Source organism: Megascapheus bottae, chromosome 19 (assembly GCF_031878675.1).
Source record: "Megascapheus bottae isolate mThoBot1 chromosome 19, mThoBot2.hap1, whole genome shotgun sequence".
Taxonomy (NCBI): domain Eukaryota; kingdom Metazoa; phylum Chordata; class Mammalia; order Rodentia; family Geomyidae; genus Megascapheus; species Megascapheus bottae.
In genome coordinates, this window is record NC_143527.1 from 47,699,330 (window position 1) to 47,716,980 (window position 17,651).

The window sequence follows — 17,651 nt, forward strand, 5'->3', positions numbered from 1 at the left end:
TGGTTACGTATCAGTGGGCCACTGCAGCTCTCCAGCCCATGCTCACTGCTGCAGTCTCCAGCAATTACAAACTCATCAGTGTACAACGACATTCTTCTAAATCACAGGCTTTCTGAAGTGCTTCCTTGAATGGGAAAGACAGAAGCAAGTTCTGGCTTCCACTCAGGGCTCTGTGCCAGACCTTCTCAACCACTACTGACGTGGTCCAGATCCATGGTAGGAGCCATGACAAGTTATTACAGTGCTTGTGAGCTTATAATGACTGTTGTTCTTTCACCCAAGGATCTTTTAAATAAAAAAGAAGTCAAGGACATATGAAAAATTACTTGCAGTAATAACTTTGTTCATTGATTGATAAGGGTCACCTCATCCTGAGGATCATTGTTCAAAGCCAGAATGGGGCAGAAAAGTCTGGGAGACTCCTGTTGGGTGACATAGTAGCCCTAAAAGGCAAATCAGACGCAATGCCCAGAGCAAGTAAAATATACAGCCATGTGATTAAAGCAACAGTAGCCCTTTAAAAATATTTATGGTTAGGAGTGGGCACTGATGGCTCATGGCAACTCAGGAATCTAAGATCTGAGGACCACAGTTCAAAGCCAGCACAGGCAGAAAAGTGTCCATGGGACTATTATCTCCAATTAACTGCCAAGAAGCCAGCTGCATAGCTGTGGCTCAGTGGTAGAATGTTAGCATTGTCTGAAAAAGCTACAGGACAAGCCGGGTACAGTAGCTCACACCTGTAAACCTAGCTACTCAGGTGACTGAGATCTGAGGATAGAGGTTCAAAGCCAGCCCGGATACTAAAGTCCTTGAGACTCTTATCTCCAATTAACCACTAGAAAACTAGAAGTGGCAGTGTGGCTCAAAGGGTAGGGCAGTAGACTTGAGCTGAAGAGCTCAAGGACAGTGCCCAGGCCCAGAGTTCAAACCCTATAACCTACAAAAAAAAAAAAAAAAGCTACAGGTCAGCACCCAGACTCCAAGTTCAGCACATACAAAACAAATAAATTATATTTGGGACTGGAAGTCTGGCTCAAGCCATAGAGTGCCTGTTACAGGCAAAAACCTCAAGTTCAATCCCTAGTATTTACTGTCTTTTCCCAAATTATGTTTGATATAAAACCAACATGCTAAAAATTAACATTAGTTAAACTATACAATATTACATATTCATTCTTACTAAGAATAACTGTTTTTAAGGTTGTAAAAATAATATATTCATCATTTTAAAAAAGCTTGACTGTCTTATTTATTAATGGCTTCTTATTTTAAAAACTATTTTAGGATCTCTTTATTCACATGTCTATAAAACACTTTCATGAAAAACAATGTGTTTTTCACTTTGTCCACATCACTCGACATTTCAAGTGTCTATGGAGACTGATGGGTGCACTTAGGAGTTTTCAAGGTCATCTGTCAGTTTTATGATGCCAGGAAAGGTGGCTCACACCTGTAATCCTGGCCACTCAAGAGACCGAGATCTGAGGATCAAGGGTCAAAGCCAGCTGGGCACAAAAGGACCTGAGACTCTTATCTCCAATTAACCTCTAGAAAACAGGAAACAGGGCTTGGCTCAAGGGTAGGATGGTATCCTAGAGCGGAAGAGCTCAGGGATGACACCCAGGCCCAGAGGTAGGGCGGTAGCCTTGAGCTGAAAAGCTCAGGGACAGTGCCCAGGCCTAGTTCAATCCCCATCACACACACACACACACACACACACACACACACACACACACACACACAAAGCAGAAGACTGTAAGCTGGGGTTACTATGGAAGGAACAGCATAAGAAACACTGGGCCATTCTCAAAACACCATTCCATGTCTACTAGCTGGTGCCAAGAGAACACAGCCCACTGTGGTCAGAGTCCTGCTAATGTATTGACCTCACTTAGGGATCTAAAGCACCCCTTTACTATAACATAGCCAGCCTCCATGGTCAGAGCAGTGCTTACCAGGCCCCTTCAAAATAACTATCCTATGGACCCCAACATAGTCACAAACTTTTTATTGGATGAAATATTATTCTAAAACTAAAACAAGACAAATGCCTTGGATTAAGCTATAAAACCCAATGGTGGGAGTGTGGCCTAGTAGTGGAGTGCTCGCCTAGCGTGCACAAAGCCCTGGGTTCGATTCATCAGTACTACATACACAGAAGAAGCTGGAAGTAGTACTATGGCTCAAGTGGTAGAGCACTGCCTTGAGAAAACTCAAGGTCAGAGCCCAGGCCTTGAGTTCAAGCCCCTGGACTAGCAAAATAAAAAAAAAAAAAAATCCAATGGCATTCAATTAACACGAATCATCCATGATAAGCCATATTTTTCTACTGCAGGTCAGCATGACTCTTGCACCAAATGCACTCTGCTGTGGCTTACAACCTCACCCTCCTCACAGTCTGTCATCTCCTCCTTCAAAACTTCAGTGGGAGAGGGCCAAGAGTTTGGCCTAGTGGTGGAATGCTTGCCTAGCATGCACAAAGACCCGAGTTCAATTCCTTGGCTTCCACGTACATAAAGAAAGCCAGAAAGCCAGAAGCGGTGTTGTGGCTCCAGGACACAGCTCAGGCCCTGAGTTCAAGCCCTGTGATCCCGGCCCCACTCAGGAATACTAAGGCTATCATGATCAAACGTGAGTCGAGCTGGATGCTTGTGGCTCACACCTGTAATCTTAGCTACTCAGGAGGCTGAGATTTGAGCTGTGTATGGGACAGTTAAATGCAGACGTGGACCCAACATCCTGCAAAAGCCTTAAGGCTCCGGGTGCCACTTCTAGAAAGAACAAGCCAATGGTTTAACATAAAAATGGGATTAGACACACTGAAGATGAAAGAGGGCAGAATGCTGATTATAAAATACAAAGTGGACCTGATGTAGTGGCTGAGGCCTCTAACCCCAGCAACTCAGAAGTATTAGATTAGGAGGACAGCAATTTGAGGCCAGCCCAGGTTAAAAAGTGTAAGAGAAGCTGGAGACTGTCACATCACCTCTGGAACCCCAGCTTCATAGGTGGCATAAGTAGGATCATCACAGTCTGAGGCTAGTCCTGGAAACAAATAAAAGTGAGACTACAGAACAAAAATAAGTCAGGGGCTGGGAGTTTAGCCTACTGGTTGAGGGCTTGCCTAGCATGCACAAGGACCCAGGTTCTCGGTACCACATACATACAAAAAGCCAGAAGTGGTGCTGTGGCTCAAGTGGTAGAGCTCTAGCCTTGAGAAAGCCGAAGCACACAGCTTAGGCCCTCAGTTCAAGCTCAGGACTAGCAAAAGATAATAATAATAGTGGGTAAATAAAGCAAAAAAGGCTAGTATGGCTCAAGTCATAGGGCTCTTGCTCAGAAATACAAGGCTTGGAGTTCAAAATCCAGGTACTGCTGAAAGAAAAAGAAAAAAAAAGTGACTACAACAAAAAGGACTCGGCTGTGGGCTCATGCCTATAATCCTGGCTACTGTGTGGATCTTAGTTCAAAGCTATCCTGAGCAGGAAAGTCTGATCTCCAATTAGTGAAGCTCTAACTCAAAGTAGTAGAGCACTAGCCTTCAGCAAAAGAGCTCAGGGAGGGCCCACACCCTGAGTTCAAGCCCTACAAGACACACACCAAAAAAAGGGGGCCATGACATGACTCAAGCAGTACAGTGCCTCCACAACCAGCTTGAGTACCAATTTCAGTAATACCAAAAAAGGAAGGAAGAAAAGAAATGAAGGAAATAGACTTTCTTAACCAAATGTTCCATAAATGTACATTCTTGGACCAAGAGTTTGACCACAAAAACAAAGCAGGGACACTTTGTTCTTCCCCAGTTCAGAAGAAGGCTCATTTTAGTATGTGAGTGTGAGTGTGTGTGTATGGGTGTTTTCCCTCTCTTATTCCCCTTCTTTCCTCCTCTTTCCCCTTCTCCCCTCTAGTGTCCTCTCCTTCCTTCCTCCTGCCTCCCTTCCTAGGGAAACTTAGGGAAAGGCAAGTTGGGAACAATCCTTGCATTGACAATCCTAAGTAGGCCAATGATACTGTGGGAGCAGAAAGAGAGTGAGTGATACTGGAAACACAAATACATTGATACAATGAGACCTTATTCAAAACAGAAAACACAAAGAGGAGATTATTGCCTGCTATGGTTTGGATTCATATATTGAAGTCTTATTCCCAAACTGGTAGGCCCAATCACTGGGAAGTAGTTAGATCCTTAGGGATTAACCCTAATCAATGGGTTAATCCACTGATGGATCCATAATTTGATAGTACTGGGCGCTGGAAACTTGAAGGTGTGTCTGGTTATGTATGTGACAGTGATAGGGTTGAATTCAAGGCCAAAGTGCTGTCCCTTAGCTTTTTCTCTCACAGCAGGTCCCTTACCACTTGAGCCACATCTCCACTTCCCGGTTTAACTATTTTTTATTATAATTAAGTAGTTGTACAAAGGGTGCTGGTTGCTCATGCCTATAATCCTAGCTATTCAGGAACCTGAGATCTGAGGATCTCAGTTCAAAGCCAGCCCGAGCATGAAAATCCATGAGACTCTTATCTCCAATTACCCACCAGAAAACTGAAAGTGGCCCTGTGGCTCAAAGTTGTAGAGCACTATCTCTGAGCTGAAGAGCTCAGGATTGCACCCAGGCCTAGAGTTCAAGCCCTATGACTGCCCCCCCTAAAAAAGGAGATGCCATTTAACCAAGCATAATGCAGCTTGACCAGTGTCACCCCTTCAACATTCTCATCCACACTCGACCTACTCCTTCCCTTCCTTTTCTTAACTTTGTGGTACATATAATGAATTCTTGAGTGCATTCTCTCCCTCATTCCCCTTTCATTTGTGTCCCCTTGACAGTCCCCCACCCCCCTGTCACCACTTGCATGTTCTACTTCCAGGTTTTGTTTTTGTGTGTGTGCTAGTCCTGGGGCTTGAACTCAGGGCCTGGGAGCTGTACTTGAGCTTCTGTTTGCTCAAGGCTAGTGCTCTACCATTAAGCTACAGGTCCAGTTCCGGCTTTTTCTGAGTCGTCTATTAGAGCTGAGTCTCATAGGCTTTCCTGCTCAGGCTAGCTTCAAACCTCAATCCTCAGATTGCCTAGCTGATGTTTCTCTCTTTCTCCCTCTCTCCCCCTCTCCCTCTCTCCCCCTCTCCCCCTCTCCCTCTCTCTCTCTCCCTCTCCTCTCTCCCTCTCTCCCCCTCTCCCCCTCTCCCCCTCTCCCCTTCTCCCTCTCTCCCTCTCCTCTCTCCCTCTCTCTCCCTCTCCCCCTCTCTCCCCCTCTCCCCCTCTCCCTCTCTCCCCCTCTTCCTCTCTTCCTCCCCTCTCTCCCTCCCCTCTCTCCCTCTCTCCCTCTCCCTCTCTCTCCCTCCCCCCCCTCTCTCTCTGCTTCTGGCCACACCATGAAGTAAATAACAGAGCCAGCCAACTACAGACATTTTTGAAACTGTTGTGCCAAGATTGTCCCATGTTCTGGGAATGACTCCCTTCCCCCCCCCTTGCTCAGGGCCCATGTACTAGGAATCAAAAACACATGTTCCCGGAACTAGCCCGGACTTGAACCCCAGGTAGCACCAGCCCAATGCTCAGTGGTTAGACACCTGAGCTCTGATCAGTTCTGAAGCGACCAGTGGTTCGAGTTACCAAATAGCCAATCAGGTGATTGTAACTATGGAATTCCCCTATCAAAGCTGTGTAAAACCTTTGTTCGGGGCCTCTTAGGGTTGTCAACTACGGGCACACCGAGGTCTGAGTTCGAACTCCTAATAAACGACCCTTGCTTCTTTGCTTTGACTTTGGCCTCTGTTGGTTCTTTTGGGGTCCTAGGAATTCGAGTTACAACAAAACCAATAAATCTTTTTTCCCTCCAATTGTTCCTTTAGGTATTTTGTTACAACAAATCAAGTATGACTGATGTGTCACATCTTGTCTTCTATCAGTTGTCCTACAGGTCCTACTCCATATTCTGGAAACTCAAGTTTCCTCAAAAGGACTGAAGAGTGCAGAAAAGATGCCAAGTACTGATGGCTCATATCTGTAAACCTAGTTACTCAAAAGGCTTCAGATCTGAAGATAGTCAGAAGATAGTCATTCAAAGCCAGCCCAGGGCTCTCATCTTTAATTACCCACCAAAAAAAAGATGGAAGTAGAATGTAGTTCAAGTGGCAGAATGCCAGCCTTGAGTGAAAAAGCTAAGGGGAAAAAAAGATAAAAAAAAAAAAAAAAGCTAAGGGGACAGTACTTAGGTCCTGAGTTCAAGCCCCAGTACTAGCAAAATTAAGCAAACACAAGGTACTAAGTATAGAAAAACAGAAGTTCCATTCATGAGCTCCTGAGAAGCTAAATGGACCCAAGAATCAAAAGCAAGAAAACACCCATTAGATAAAGATTCACCGAAACAAGATTCATAGTGCTAAGCCTGTTCAGTGACTTCATATTAAATCTCACTTTCTTTGTCCTTATTTCTGCTGGCAAAGCTAGGCACCAAGAAAGAAAGACAGCTGTGGCTTCTCAGAACACTTGCTCCTCTTAGCAGCTCAGAAGCCATGCCAAGGGCGTGAAGAAAGGCTACAGAATCAAAGTAATCCTAATTTTTAATCAAAAATCATTACCACTATGCAGCTCCCCCTTGCTACTTGAGCCACAGCTCTACTTTTGGCTTTTTTTGGTAGTTAACTGGAGATAAAATGTCCCACAGACTTTCTTGCCCAGGCTTGCTTTGAGCCACAATGGTCAGATCTCAGCCTCATGAATAGCTAGGATTACAGGTATGAGCCACTAGTGCCCGGATTCCATAGCTTTTCATTCAAAGCTATGACTCTACCACAGAGCCACGGTTCTCGCTTTTTTGCTGGCCAACTAGAGTTGAGTCTCGTGGGCTTTTCTGCCCAAACTGGCTTTGAACCTTGTCTCTCAAGGTCTCAAACTCCAGAGCAGCTTGGATTGATTATAGGCCTAAGCCACTGGCATTCAGCAAATGTGAATTCTTCAGAAATGCTTACTAATAGGGAGAAAAAGAAGGAAGGGATACTGTTAAAGCTGAAGATGTATCACAAGCAAATGCAACACATAACCTGATTTGCAAATGAAGTTATATTCAACTCTGGAGTGAGACGATGGCGTTGTGATTGTGTAGAAGAATGTCCTTGTCACTAAAAGACGCTAGGAATTGGGGTCGTAGTTTAAGTATTAAAATACCTGCCTGGGAAGCAAAAGGCCCTCAGTTCAAAGCCCAGTATTGCCAAAATAACAACAACAAAAAAACCACACTGGAATATTTAGTAATGATGAATCTTGTCTGCAATTTACTTTTGCTGGTTCAGATGATTCAAGAAAAGGAGTCCCCTACTTCCATGTGGGTGCACATTTCAGAACTGCCTATAGTAGACCTATAATACTGGCCTCCATACGTACTATTGTTTTCTGTACATACATTTGTGGAAAGTTTTAGCTCAAAAATCAAGCACAAGGCATTCACAACAATAAGTAACAATCCGATAAATGAATAACATTTCCACTGTACTAGGGGCTCCTGGCTCAATACCAACTATCCTAGCTAATTAGAGGCTACTTGGAAAATGGGGGGATCGAGGTTAGAGGCCACCTCAGAAAAATCCACTAGATTCCCTTCTTCACTCTCAGCTGTGCAGCAGTGAGTGCCTGTCATCCCAACTTCATGTTGGAGGCTAAGATTGAGAGGATCACAGCTCCAGGCTTGTCCAGGCTTGTCCAAGCACAAAAGTCTGGAAGATTCTATCTCAGTTGAGTGAAACTGTGCATAACTGGGCACATCTGATCTGAGCTATGACACACATCTGCATGATAAATGAGACCTTAGCCTGATAATAACCATTGAAAAACAGGGACAGAGGTATGGCTCAGAAGCAGAGCACCTGTCTAGCAAGTATAAGATGCTGAGTTCAAAAAGCCCCAAACACCAATTTTTTAAAAACCCACAATATATATTAGCATAAAATCTGTGCAAATATGATCATATGAACCGTCTCTTTCAAAATATCTTGCTGAGAATTTTCTTCTTCTTTGTTGATAATGTAAGATGATCCTTAAAAAAAACCCACTGAGGAGCTGGGAATGTAGCTTACTTGTGGAGTGCTTGCCTAATATGCATGAAGTCCTAGGTTCAATTCCTCAATACCACAAAACAGAAAAAGGCAGAAGTAGTGCTGTGGTTCCTTGAGCAAAAGAAGCTCAGGGACAGTGCCCAGGCCCCGAGTTCAAGTGCCCAAGACTGACAACAACAAAAGCACTTGTGGCTTCCCTTTGGTTATATGACTTACTTACATCAGTGCTCATGTGCTTTGAGGTCATTAACAAAATACAACTGTGATAGTTTTAACAGTTGACCTGACGATCACTAAGATCACAAAGTAACTAATAGATAGCATATACAACATGGCTGCAAAGACTCATATCCAGACTGACATGAAGACAGAAGGATAAGGTCAGATTTCATCACCTTACTCCAAAAAAACATGCAATTTAAAATAAACAAACTCTGCAGAGCATGGTGGTACACCCTTGTAATCCCAGCACTCAGGAAGCTGATATAGAAGAATCCCAGGCTAGCTTCAAACCATGATCTTCACATCTCATCCTTCCAAGTAGCTAGAATTACAGGCATAAGCCATCAGGACCTGACTTTTTCAGGAACTTTCTGTTTAACTATTCCAGACCCCAGATGGCTGAGGGTAAGAGAAACAACAATAAAGGGGACTACTTATTTTATTCTACCAACTGGTTTTAAGGTTGAAACTTTTTTTCAAAATAAAGCATTGGAGGAGTGCATGCAAAGGAACTGGCAACATGGAAAGGGGACAGTTTGATCTTGACTCTCAACCATCTTATTAGATATGAGAACCTGTGAGACAGGGAACATTTTTGCTCTAGGTGTGTTCTGAGTACCTTCTCTGGCAAGCTACTGTGCTAAATCTGCTTGTCGGGGTCCTTCATCCCAGGTCCCCCTCTACTAGTAGGGGGATGGGGAAAAACACACCCCCACCAGGCCAAGCCTTAAGAGGAAGGGGCCCACTGTCCTCCCACACCAGACCTTACTCCAGAGCACAGAGACGCCATGCAGCTTCATCAAGGCAGAAAGATATCTCTCTCTCTCTCTCTCTCTCTCTCTCTCTCTCTCTCTCTCTCTCTCTCTCTCTCTCTCTCTCTCTCCCTCCCTCCCCCCCCTCTTTATTCCCTAAATCCCTCCTCCTTATATTGGATGAGGGAACCTATCAGTATACAAGATGGACAGGACAAAGAGATCCACGTGTTTTATCCCTACTACAAGCCTCAGCAGAAAGTTATTAGACATGGTGTTACTCGGCCCCCAACATCTGCTAGAGGCAAAAAGTGGGGAAAGGGGGGTCTTGACCTCTACTGGGGCTACAGAGGCCACTGGATGGGCAGCAAGAACAGCCACATGCACGGGGGGAGAGGAGGCGGGGGGAACCATGGTCTATGTTCAAGGCGTCACATGATATAGTGGGAGGTGTGGAAAAAATCAGTGAAGCCAACTGAAGAGAAAAGGGAACATGGTTGACTCCAGGCTCATATTCTACTCACAGGTTGACTCCCTCTCCAATGGACCCCACTGTCTCTCTAACAAGGGCCATTTTATTTATCTCCCTCCCCTCACATTTCCTCACCAGTGGCCAAGTCAAGTCCTTTGGACACAAGGTAAATAAGCCTCTCAACTTTCTAAATTTACAGTAACATTGCCTAAGACAGTTACCAACCTCAGCCCGTTATTGTACGCACGGTTCCTTCTACACTAACTCTAACAAACTCAATAACCTCACTGGAAGTGTTTTCTGTCACAGAGAGCCCACTAGCACTCAGGAGTTCATGTAAAGCTGCACAGCTTTAGTTTCCCTGCCTCTTGGCAACCAGAAACCTGTTCACTCTTAGGTTCTGGCACCTTTGGGAATCACCAAGGCTTTCCATGTGCAGATCTGAACAAATCTAAAATCCCACTGCCCAGATGCCTCACTAAATCTTGGGAATAAAATTGTTCTTTGATGAGCCACAATTTAGATGTTAACAAAGTCAAGAAGCAATGTTTCCACACATTGCTGAACAGAATGAGAGAAAGAAGCCCTCACTCACTGCCCCTTCCTCACTAGGCTGTTGGGGAAGCAGGAGAACTTTCTACATTGTTGTCAAGACAACCAAAGTACAAATATAAATCTCTCTGGGTTCCATCCGGAAGTGTGCACCCATGTACTCACATCTCTTCCTTCCTCTTCCTCTTTCTCACTGACCTTTCTCTCTCTCTCTCCCTCCTATGCCTTTGCCTCATGGTGACGTATGTTAAAAATGCATACTGGAAGAGTTTCCGCCTTTGAGGTGGAAACAGCTGCTGACTCCATATTGGTTTTGCTAGGGGTATTTTTGTATTTTATTTATTTATTTATTTATTGCCAGTCCTGGGCACTGTCCTTAGGCTTTCTCAAGGTTAGAGCTCTACCACTTGAGCCACAGCACCATTTCTGGCTTCTTTCTATGTATGTGGCACCAAGGAATCGAACCCAGGTCTTCGTGCATGCTAGCAAGCACTCTACCATTAGGCTAAACTCTTGGCCCTTGTTAGTTTTGGGTTTTTTTTTTTAATGTACTCTGCTGGCTTATGGGTGTTTTAAAACTACATGTTTCACAATCAATGCTCTGGATCCATAGTGGGGTAACTGGAAGGCTGAGACTCTTGGAGTTTTGGTATCTACCAGTTCGGCCCCAGTGTGCTTTTTCTGATTAAATACTCCCTAGATATGGCTAGTTTCTGGTCAGTTTGCTCCCACAGAGAAGAGCATGCGTGAAAGTTTGCAGCACTGTCCCGGATAGAACATGAGAAAGTCCATACATGAAAAATGCACACTAAGAAATTATCATAGGTGGGCCGGGAGTTTGGCCTAGTGGTAGAGTGCTTGCCTAGCATGCATGAAGACCCGGGTTCGATTCCTTGGTACTACATACGTAGCAAAAAGCCAGAAGTGGTGCTGTGGCTCAAGTAGTAGAACCCTAGCCTTGAGAAAAATCCAGGGACAGTGCTCAGGCCCTGAGCCCAAGCCCAGGACTGGCAAAAAAAAAAAAAAAGAAAAGAAATTATCATAGGTAACATAAATAGATCCAAGTCCCCTGAGCACCAGTCATTCAGAGAATGTCCCTCAGGCCACTGCCAATCTGGTCTGGGACCAACACTCACCAAGGAAGTAAGATCAAATATGCCTGACATGCCCAGAGAACAGTGAAGTGTAGCATGACTAAAACCCAGGAAGCTCCCAGACACAAGCAGCTCAAGCCTGTAATCCTAGCTAATCAGGAGGCCAAGATCTGAGGATCGAAGCCAGGGTGAGAGAGAAAGTATGAAGAAGAAAGAAAGAAAGAAAGAAAGAAAGAAAGAAAGAAAGAAAGAAAGAAAGAAAGAGAGAGAGAGAGAGAGACAGAGAGAGAGAGAGAGAGAGAGAGAGAGAGAGGGGGAAAGAAAGAAGAAAAAAAGAAAGAAAGAAAGAAAGAAAGAAAGAAAGAAAGAAAGAAAGAAAATGTGTGTGTGTCCTGGGCTTGAGCTCAGGACCTGAGCACCGTTCTTGGGTTTTTGTCTCAAGGCTAGAACCCTACCATTTAACCCACAGCACAACTTCTTCTATGTATGTGGTACCAACAATTCTATGTATGTGGTACCAAGGACTTAAACCTGTGTCTTCTTGCTTGCTAGGCAAGCACTCTACCTCTAGGCCAAACTCCCAGTCCAAAGGTCTGCAAGACTCTTATCCCTCATTAATCACCAAAAACTGAATATGTCCAAAGTGTAAGGTGCCAGCCTTAAGCCAAAAAGTTACATGACAGACCAAGGCTCTGAGTTCAAGCTTAGCACCAGCATATGCGCACGGGCATACACACCCACACCCACACTCACACCCAAAATCTGAGTGCCAACTGCATGTCATACTCCATCCAGAAAGGAAAAACTTCCCTACACAGAGAATAAAGGACTCTGGGGTTGCTGATAAAATTATGAAAGGACATTTGGACTCGGTATTGACTCCCTCCCCTCTTTTTCTGGGTCCAGTGAATTAACTAAAGTCTCCCACTGTTTCTGTGTCTTTTTGTTGTTGTTGTGGCTAGTTGTAAGAGCCTGGGTACTGCCTCTGAGCTCTTTTGCTCAAGGTTAGCACTCTAACACTTCGAGCCACAGCCCCACTTCCAGTTTTCTGGAGGTTAACTAGAGATAAGGTTTTGGTTGTGGTTTTGAACCACAATCCTCAGATCTCAGTCTCCTGATTGTAAGTGTGAGCCAACAATGCCTCGCTTTATCGCTATTTTCTGCTATAGTCCCTTTGCAATAACCTGTTTGCAAGAGGAAAAAGAATCAGTGGTAAGCATCTTGTGTTGAAGACAAATTGCCCCTAAAATAAGCAATGTTTTTTTTTTCTTGAAAACACTAGCTGCATAATATTCCAGCAAGTGAGTTCTATAGAAGCTTTGCACATAAATCACAAGATATTAATATTAACTTAGGTTAAGTTCAAAAATTACAAGATATTAATATTAACTTAGGTTAAGTTCAAAAAGTATTTTTTGTGCTTTAAAAAATTTAACACCCAGGCTGGAAATGTGACTTAATGTTTGCCAAACACTGGGTCTGATTTCACATAAACAGAAAAGCTGGAAGTGGCGCTGTGGTTCAAGTGGTAGAGCACTATCCTTGAGTAAAAGAAGCTCAGGGACAGCACCCAGGTCCATAGTTCAAGCCCCAGAACTAGAAAAAATAATTAATACCTGCTTGATGTTATATTAATTCTACTTCAAGTTCATTTTTATCTCGAAGTTTCTTTTAAATTACCCACATGATGTACATTTTTTTCTTGGTAAAATTTATTTTACTTTCGCTTTAGGAAGGCTTCAATTCCATCAGTCAAAACATGAGTATAATGAGTGCAATCAATTTCAGCCCTTCCATCCTTCTTCCCCAATTTTCTAGCGATGTCTTCTCCATATCATCTTAAAGCAAACAGGGGAACCTCAGAAGACCATTTGTTTCTTGATCTGTTTCAGTAATAAAATAATAGCAGCTTTTCCAGAATTCATCCAAAGACAAAGACTGAATTAATGATGTGGCTCAAGTGGTAGCACGGCAGTGTGGAGCAGAAAAGTCAAGCAAGAATGTGAGGCCCTTAAGCCGGGCAGAGTGGCTCACACCTGTAATCCTAGCTACTCAAGAGACTGAGATCTGAGGATCAAGGGTCAAAGCCAGAGGGGCACAAAAGGACCTGAGACTCTTATCTCCAATTAACCTCTAGAAAATGGGAAGTGGGGCTTGGCTCTATAATGCCCAGAAACTTGAAGCCCCCTGGAAGGATCACCAGAGACCGAAGATCAATGCAAATTGCAATGAGTGTTTATTGACTAGCTCGAGCACGGGTCTCTGAGCACTGATAGTCGAGTGCAGACCAGAGGCCACGTGCACAAAATTACAGCACCTTTAATACATTCTTTGGTAGGGGGCAGGTCCCAGTAAGCACTGACACTTCGATTCTATTAAATGATTGGCGCAATACAAAACGGGAGGAGGGTCGAGACTAGTCATTGGTCGGTTTAGCGAGCTGCTGCGCTTTGAACTGATTGGCTGATGGGTGAAGGGACAGACCCACTATGTGATCAGTGGAGAAAACCCGACAAGGGGCCAAGCAGGCTAACAGGCCTGTGCCTAGTTCGTTGGCCCTCAAGTCCGACCTTGTACAAGTATAAATGAATACAAGTAAGAATACAAATGGCTTATACGGTCCCACCTAAATATGTATATAATTATGCTTTTCAGCTCAAGGGTAGGGCCTTGAGCTGAAGAGCTCAGGGACATTGCCCAGGCCCAGAGTTCAAGCCCCATGACCCACCAAAAGAAGAAGAAGAAGGAAAAGGAGAAGAAGAAGAGGACGATGACAACGAGGACTCGAATCAAATCATTGCAAAATAACATAAATATGTTCCCCCAAAAGGTTCAAAATTATTTTATGGTGCACAAGACATAAACAGAAGACCAGATGATTTGGTATGAGACCTCTGCCTAGAACTCACTTTTTTTCTTCTGCTTTGGCACTGTTCTTCCCCTCTCCAAGTTCAAATTCCTATCCATAGAACCAGCACAAAGAAAGCAATGTATATCACTCTTGGAGATAAAGGAAAAAAGTAGAGCTGTATCTATCTTCTTGCTGCCTTGTTTCTCAGGTTTACTAATTGTTACCCTGTTATCACAGACTAGCAGGAAATGGTACCACCTATGTGAAGAGACAATCTGGTATTGTGCTGTCTTAAAAAAGATGATACTATGTCCATTTTACAAATGATGTGACACAAGTACTTGTCCAAACCTTATACAACTCATCCACGGGACAGGAGACCAGGTTTCCTACCTCCAAGTTGACTGAGCTCTTACTCTTACTTCCTGCCCTGGTCCTTGCAGAAATGTATTAAGACTCATCATTAAAGACTGAAAATAAAAATTAACAGTGTCATGGACCAGGAGTTTGGCCTAGTGGTAGAGTGCTTGCCTAGCATGCACAGAGACCCAGGTTCGATTCCTTGGTACCACATACATAGAAAAAGCCAGAAGTGATGCTGAGGCTCAAGTGGTAGAGCTCTTGCCTTTGAGAAAGTCCAAGGACAGTGCTCAGGACTGGCCAAAAAAATTGACAGTGTCATAATGGAGCAGAGCCTGTGCTGTCCAAAAGGAGGAGGAGAGGAAGGGGAGGGGGAGAGGGAGGGGGAGGAGGGGGGAGGGGAAGGGGGAGGGGAGGGAGAGGCTGCTTCCTACAAGTGTGACCCATCAGAACCTGTCAAAATTGCTCCTTGGCTCCCCAGGACATGTTATTCTTTATGTCCTGAAGTTGTCTCTGGGGTCGATATGGCTCTGCCAAAGTCTGGGATACCAGGAATCTAGGTCTGGACAGCCTGGCACCCATGAACACCACTCCTGTGATGGAGAACATTCAACTGAGAAAGCCCAGATCAGCACTTAACAACTGGGACCCTAATAGAGGGGAGTCTGGGCTGGCCTAAAAGGGGAGGAAGGGCCTTGGACGGAACCCAGGCAACTCCCAGCCAAATACACGGACTCCAGGGGATAAGTAAATGTGTTAGAAGACAGTGGTGGGGTGCAGTCAGAATATCCTTCAACCTTCGGCCAAAGGATGGGAAAACACCCTTGTCTGGAACAATGCAATGGTGCATGTGCAGTCCTGACAGACCATCGGGCCCAGTTCTGGAACTGCTGTGGGCACCCCAAAGGAGTGACCCTCCTCATCTGAACCTACTGGGGCCCTCTTTTGGGGGGCGGGAGGAGGAGAGCTCGGTCACCAGCTGGGAGAGTTGTCTCTGCCTTTGTTTCCAGGACTCCAAGTTGCTGGGCCTGGGACAGCCGGGGCCGGGGAGGGGGCGGCGGGGGTCGTGCGCGGCCTCTGCCGGCCCCGAGGGTCGCCGGCCTCGGGTGGCAGTGCCCAGGGCTTTCCCACTCGCTCTCCGACTTCCGTGGTTTAATGAATAAACCTGTCGCCCCGGGGAGGCCGAAGGCCGCCGGCGCCGGGGCTGGGGAACCCAGGCGTTCCCCTGGAAGGAAGCGATCCAGGCGGAGGGGCCGCCCTCTGGGGCCTGGGTCCCGGCCGCCCTCGCGGGAGGGAGCCGCCGCGTCCCCGCCGCGTCCCCGCCGCGTCCAGCCCGCTGCCTGGCGAGACCGGCGCGGCTCGGGGTGCGAAGCGGCAGGCTCGGGGGCAGCCGGGGCCCGGCTGCTGAAGGCGCAGTGCAGGGACGCGGGAACCGGCGAGCGCGGGGCCTGGGGAGAGCGGGGCTGAGCGGCGCCGGACCCGGGGCGCAGGGACGGGCAGCGCGGGGCCGGGGAACGCGGGGCCCGGGGGCGCTGGGCCGGGGGGGGAGCGCGGTCCCGAGGCGCCGGCCCTGGGGCGCGCGCGGGAGAGCCGCGGAAAGGCCCTGGTCCCCCGGGGCCGGGCCGGCACTCACCCCGAGAAGACACACTTTGAGTTCCCGAATGGCCATCATGTGCTCCGGGCAGGGCCGCGCCGGGGCTCAGCAGCATCGTCCGGGCTGCGCCGCGCCCTGCCTGCGTCCCGCCGTCCCCCGCGATCGCGCCGGCCCGGGGCGGAACCGCCGTCGCGGCTATTTCTGGGCCGCGGCCGGCGGCGCCGGGTCACGTGCGGCGCAGCCGGCTCCTCCCGGGCGGGCGGGCGCGCGGGGTCGAGGCTCGGCCGCCCCAAGGCCGCGGGGCCGCCTCGACGCGCCCAGCCCGCCCCTCCACCGCGGCGCCGGCCCCGCCCTCCCCGGGAGACGCCGGGGGCGCGAGCCCGGGCGCGGAGGCTCCGTCCCCTCGGGTTCCACTTCCCATCCAGAAGCGGATGTGGCCACAGCTCACCTCTGTGGGAGCACTTGGAAATCTGGGGGGAACCCCACCATGAATGCCGCCCCGCAGACCACACACGAATCCAATCAGGGAAAAACAGAGAAGCCACATTTTGAGAGGTGGAAGTTGGCGTCTAGTAAAAGGCCATGGACTGCAGATGGTCTCAAAGATCTGCAGCCAGAAAATACACTTAACACGGATAAGAAACTGAGCCATAAGGGCCAGAGAGGAAAGACAGAGCAAAACAATACCAGCAAACCCTGACAGCTCCAATGAAGAGCTGAAATGGGATGCCATGGTGACCAGAGAAGAGACGGGGGAGGGGACAACAACCTGTGGCACAGTGTAAAGGCATCTGGGCTGGTCTAGGCCTAAATACTTTGAGGGACAGGGGGCAGGGTCACAGGAAAAGGAGTCCCAGGCACTGGACTGACAGGTTTAGTAAGCTAAACCAAGTCCCTGCCCCTGCCTCCAGGGATTCACAGGCCTATCAGCTGGTGGGGGGGAGGGGGAAGAGACTTCACCTTCCCCACCTTGACAAGATATTAGACCCTACCATCCACCAGGTAACCAAGATGGCTTGGGCCGGTTCTACTGTCCCCACTTGATGAAGATTATCATCAAGCCACTGAACAAACAGCCTGGATGGATGAGGAGAGGCAGGGGAGAGAGCAGTTCTCCTCCCGATATTGGGCCTCTAAATTACTTCCCCTAGAACCTCACTCACATTCCTAAATTCATTTTTTTTCCTGTTTGTAACTGAAGATGATTTCTGGAAGCAACAGTCTCTTTTCTATCTCCAATACATGTCTGTCAGCACTTGAAAGGGAAATTCAGTTCTCAAGGAACTCTTCTCCTTGGAAAAGTCCAACAACTTGGGTGGACATGGAACCCAGCCCTCTAGAAGTAAAGCTGAAGCCAGTCGCTGGTGGCTCGCACCTGTAATCCTAGCTACTCAGAAGGCTGATATCTGAGGAACATTGTTCAAAGGCATCCTTGGAAGGAAAGTTTATGAGACATCTCCAATTAACCAGCAACAATCCTAAGTGGAGGTCTGGTTCAAGTAAGAGAGTGCCAGACTTGAGTGAAAATTCAAGGGAGAGAAAACAGACTTCTGTGTTCAAGCCCTGATATGGGCACCAGAAGATAAGCCTGGTACTGGGAAAGGGAGAAGGGGAGGGAGAGCAGAAGGAACAGGAGGAAGAAGGGGCTCTTGACCTTCAGCCACTTCCTTAACTAAAACCATCTTTTCTCTCCATGTTTGG

The 17,651-nt window shown here is 46.9% G+C and overlaps 1 protein-coding gene across 1 annotated transcript in view; it reads right to left on the bottom strand.

Annotated features, from left to right (window-relative positions):
• Rab31 (RAB31, member RAS oncogene family) overlaps positions 1 to 16,182 on the bottom strand; it is a 116,710-nt gene extending 100,528 nt beyond the window's left edge. The window contains exon 1 of the mRNA XM_090353516.1: positions 15,990 to 16,182. Within this exon, the coding sequence (XP_090209642.1) occupies positions 15,990 to 16,028 (39 nt within the window). The 5' untranslated portion in view covers positions 16,029 to 16,182. The remainder of the gene's footprint in view (positions 1 to 15,989) is intronic.
• Positions 16,183 to 17,651: the final 1,469 nt, after the last annotated feature.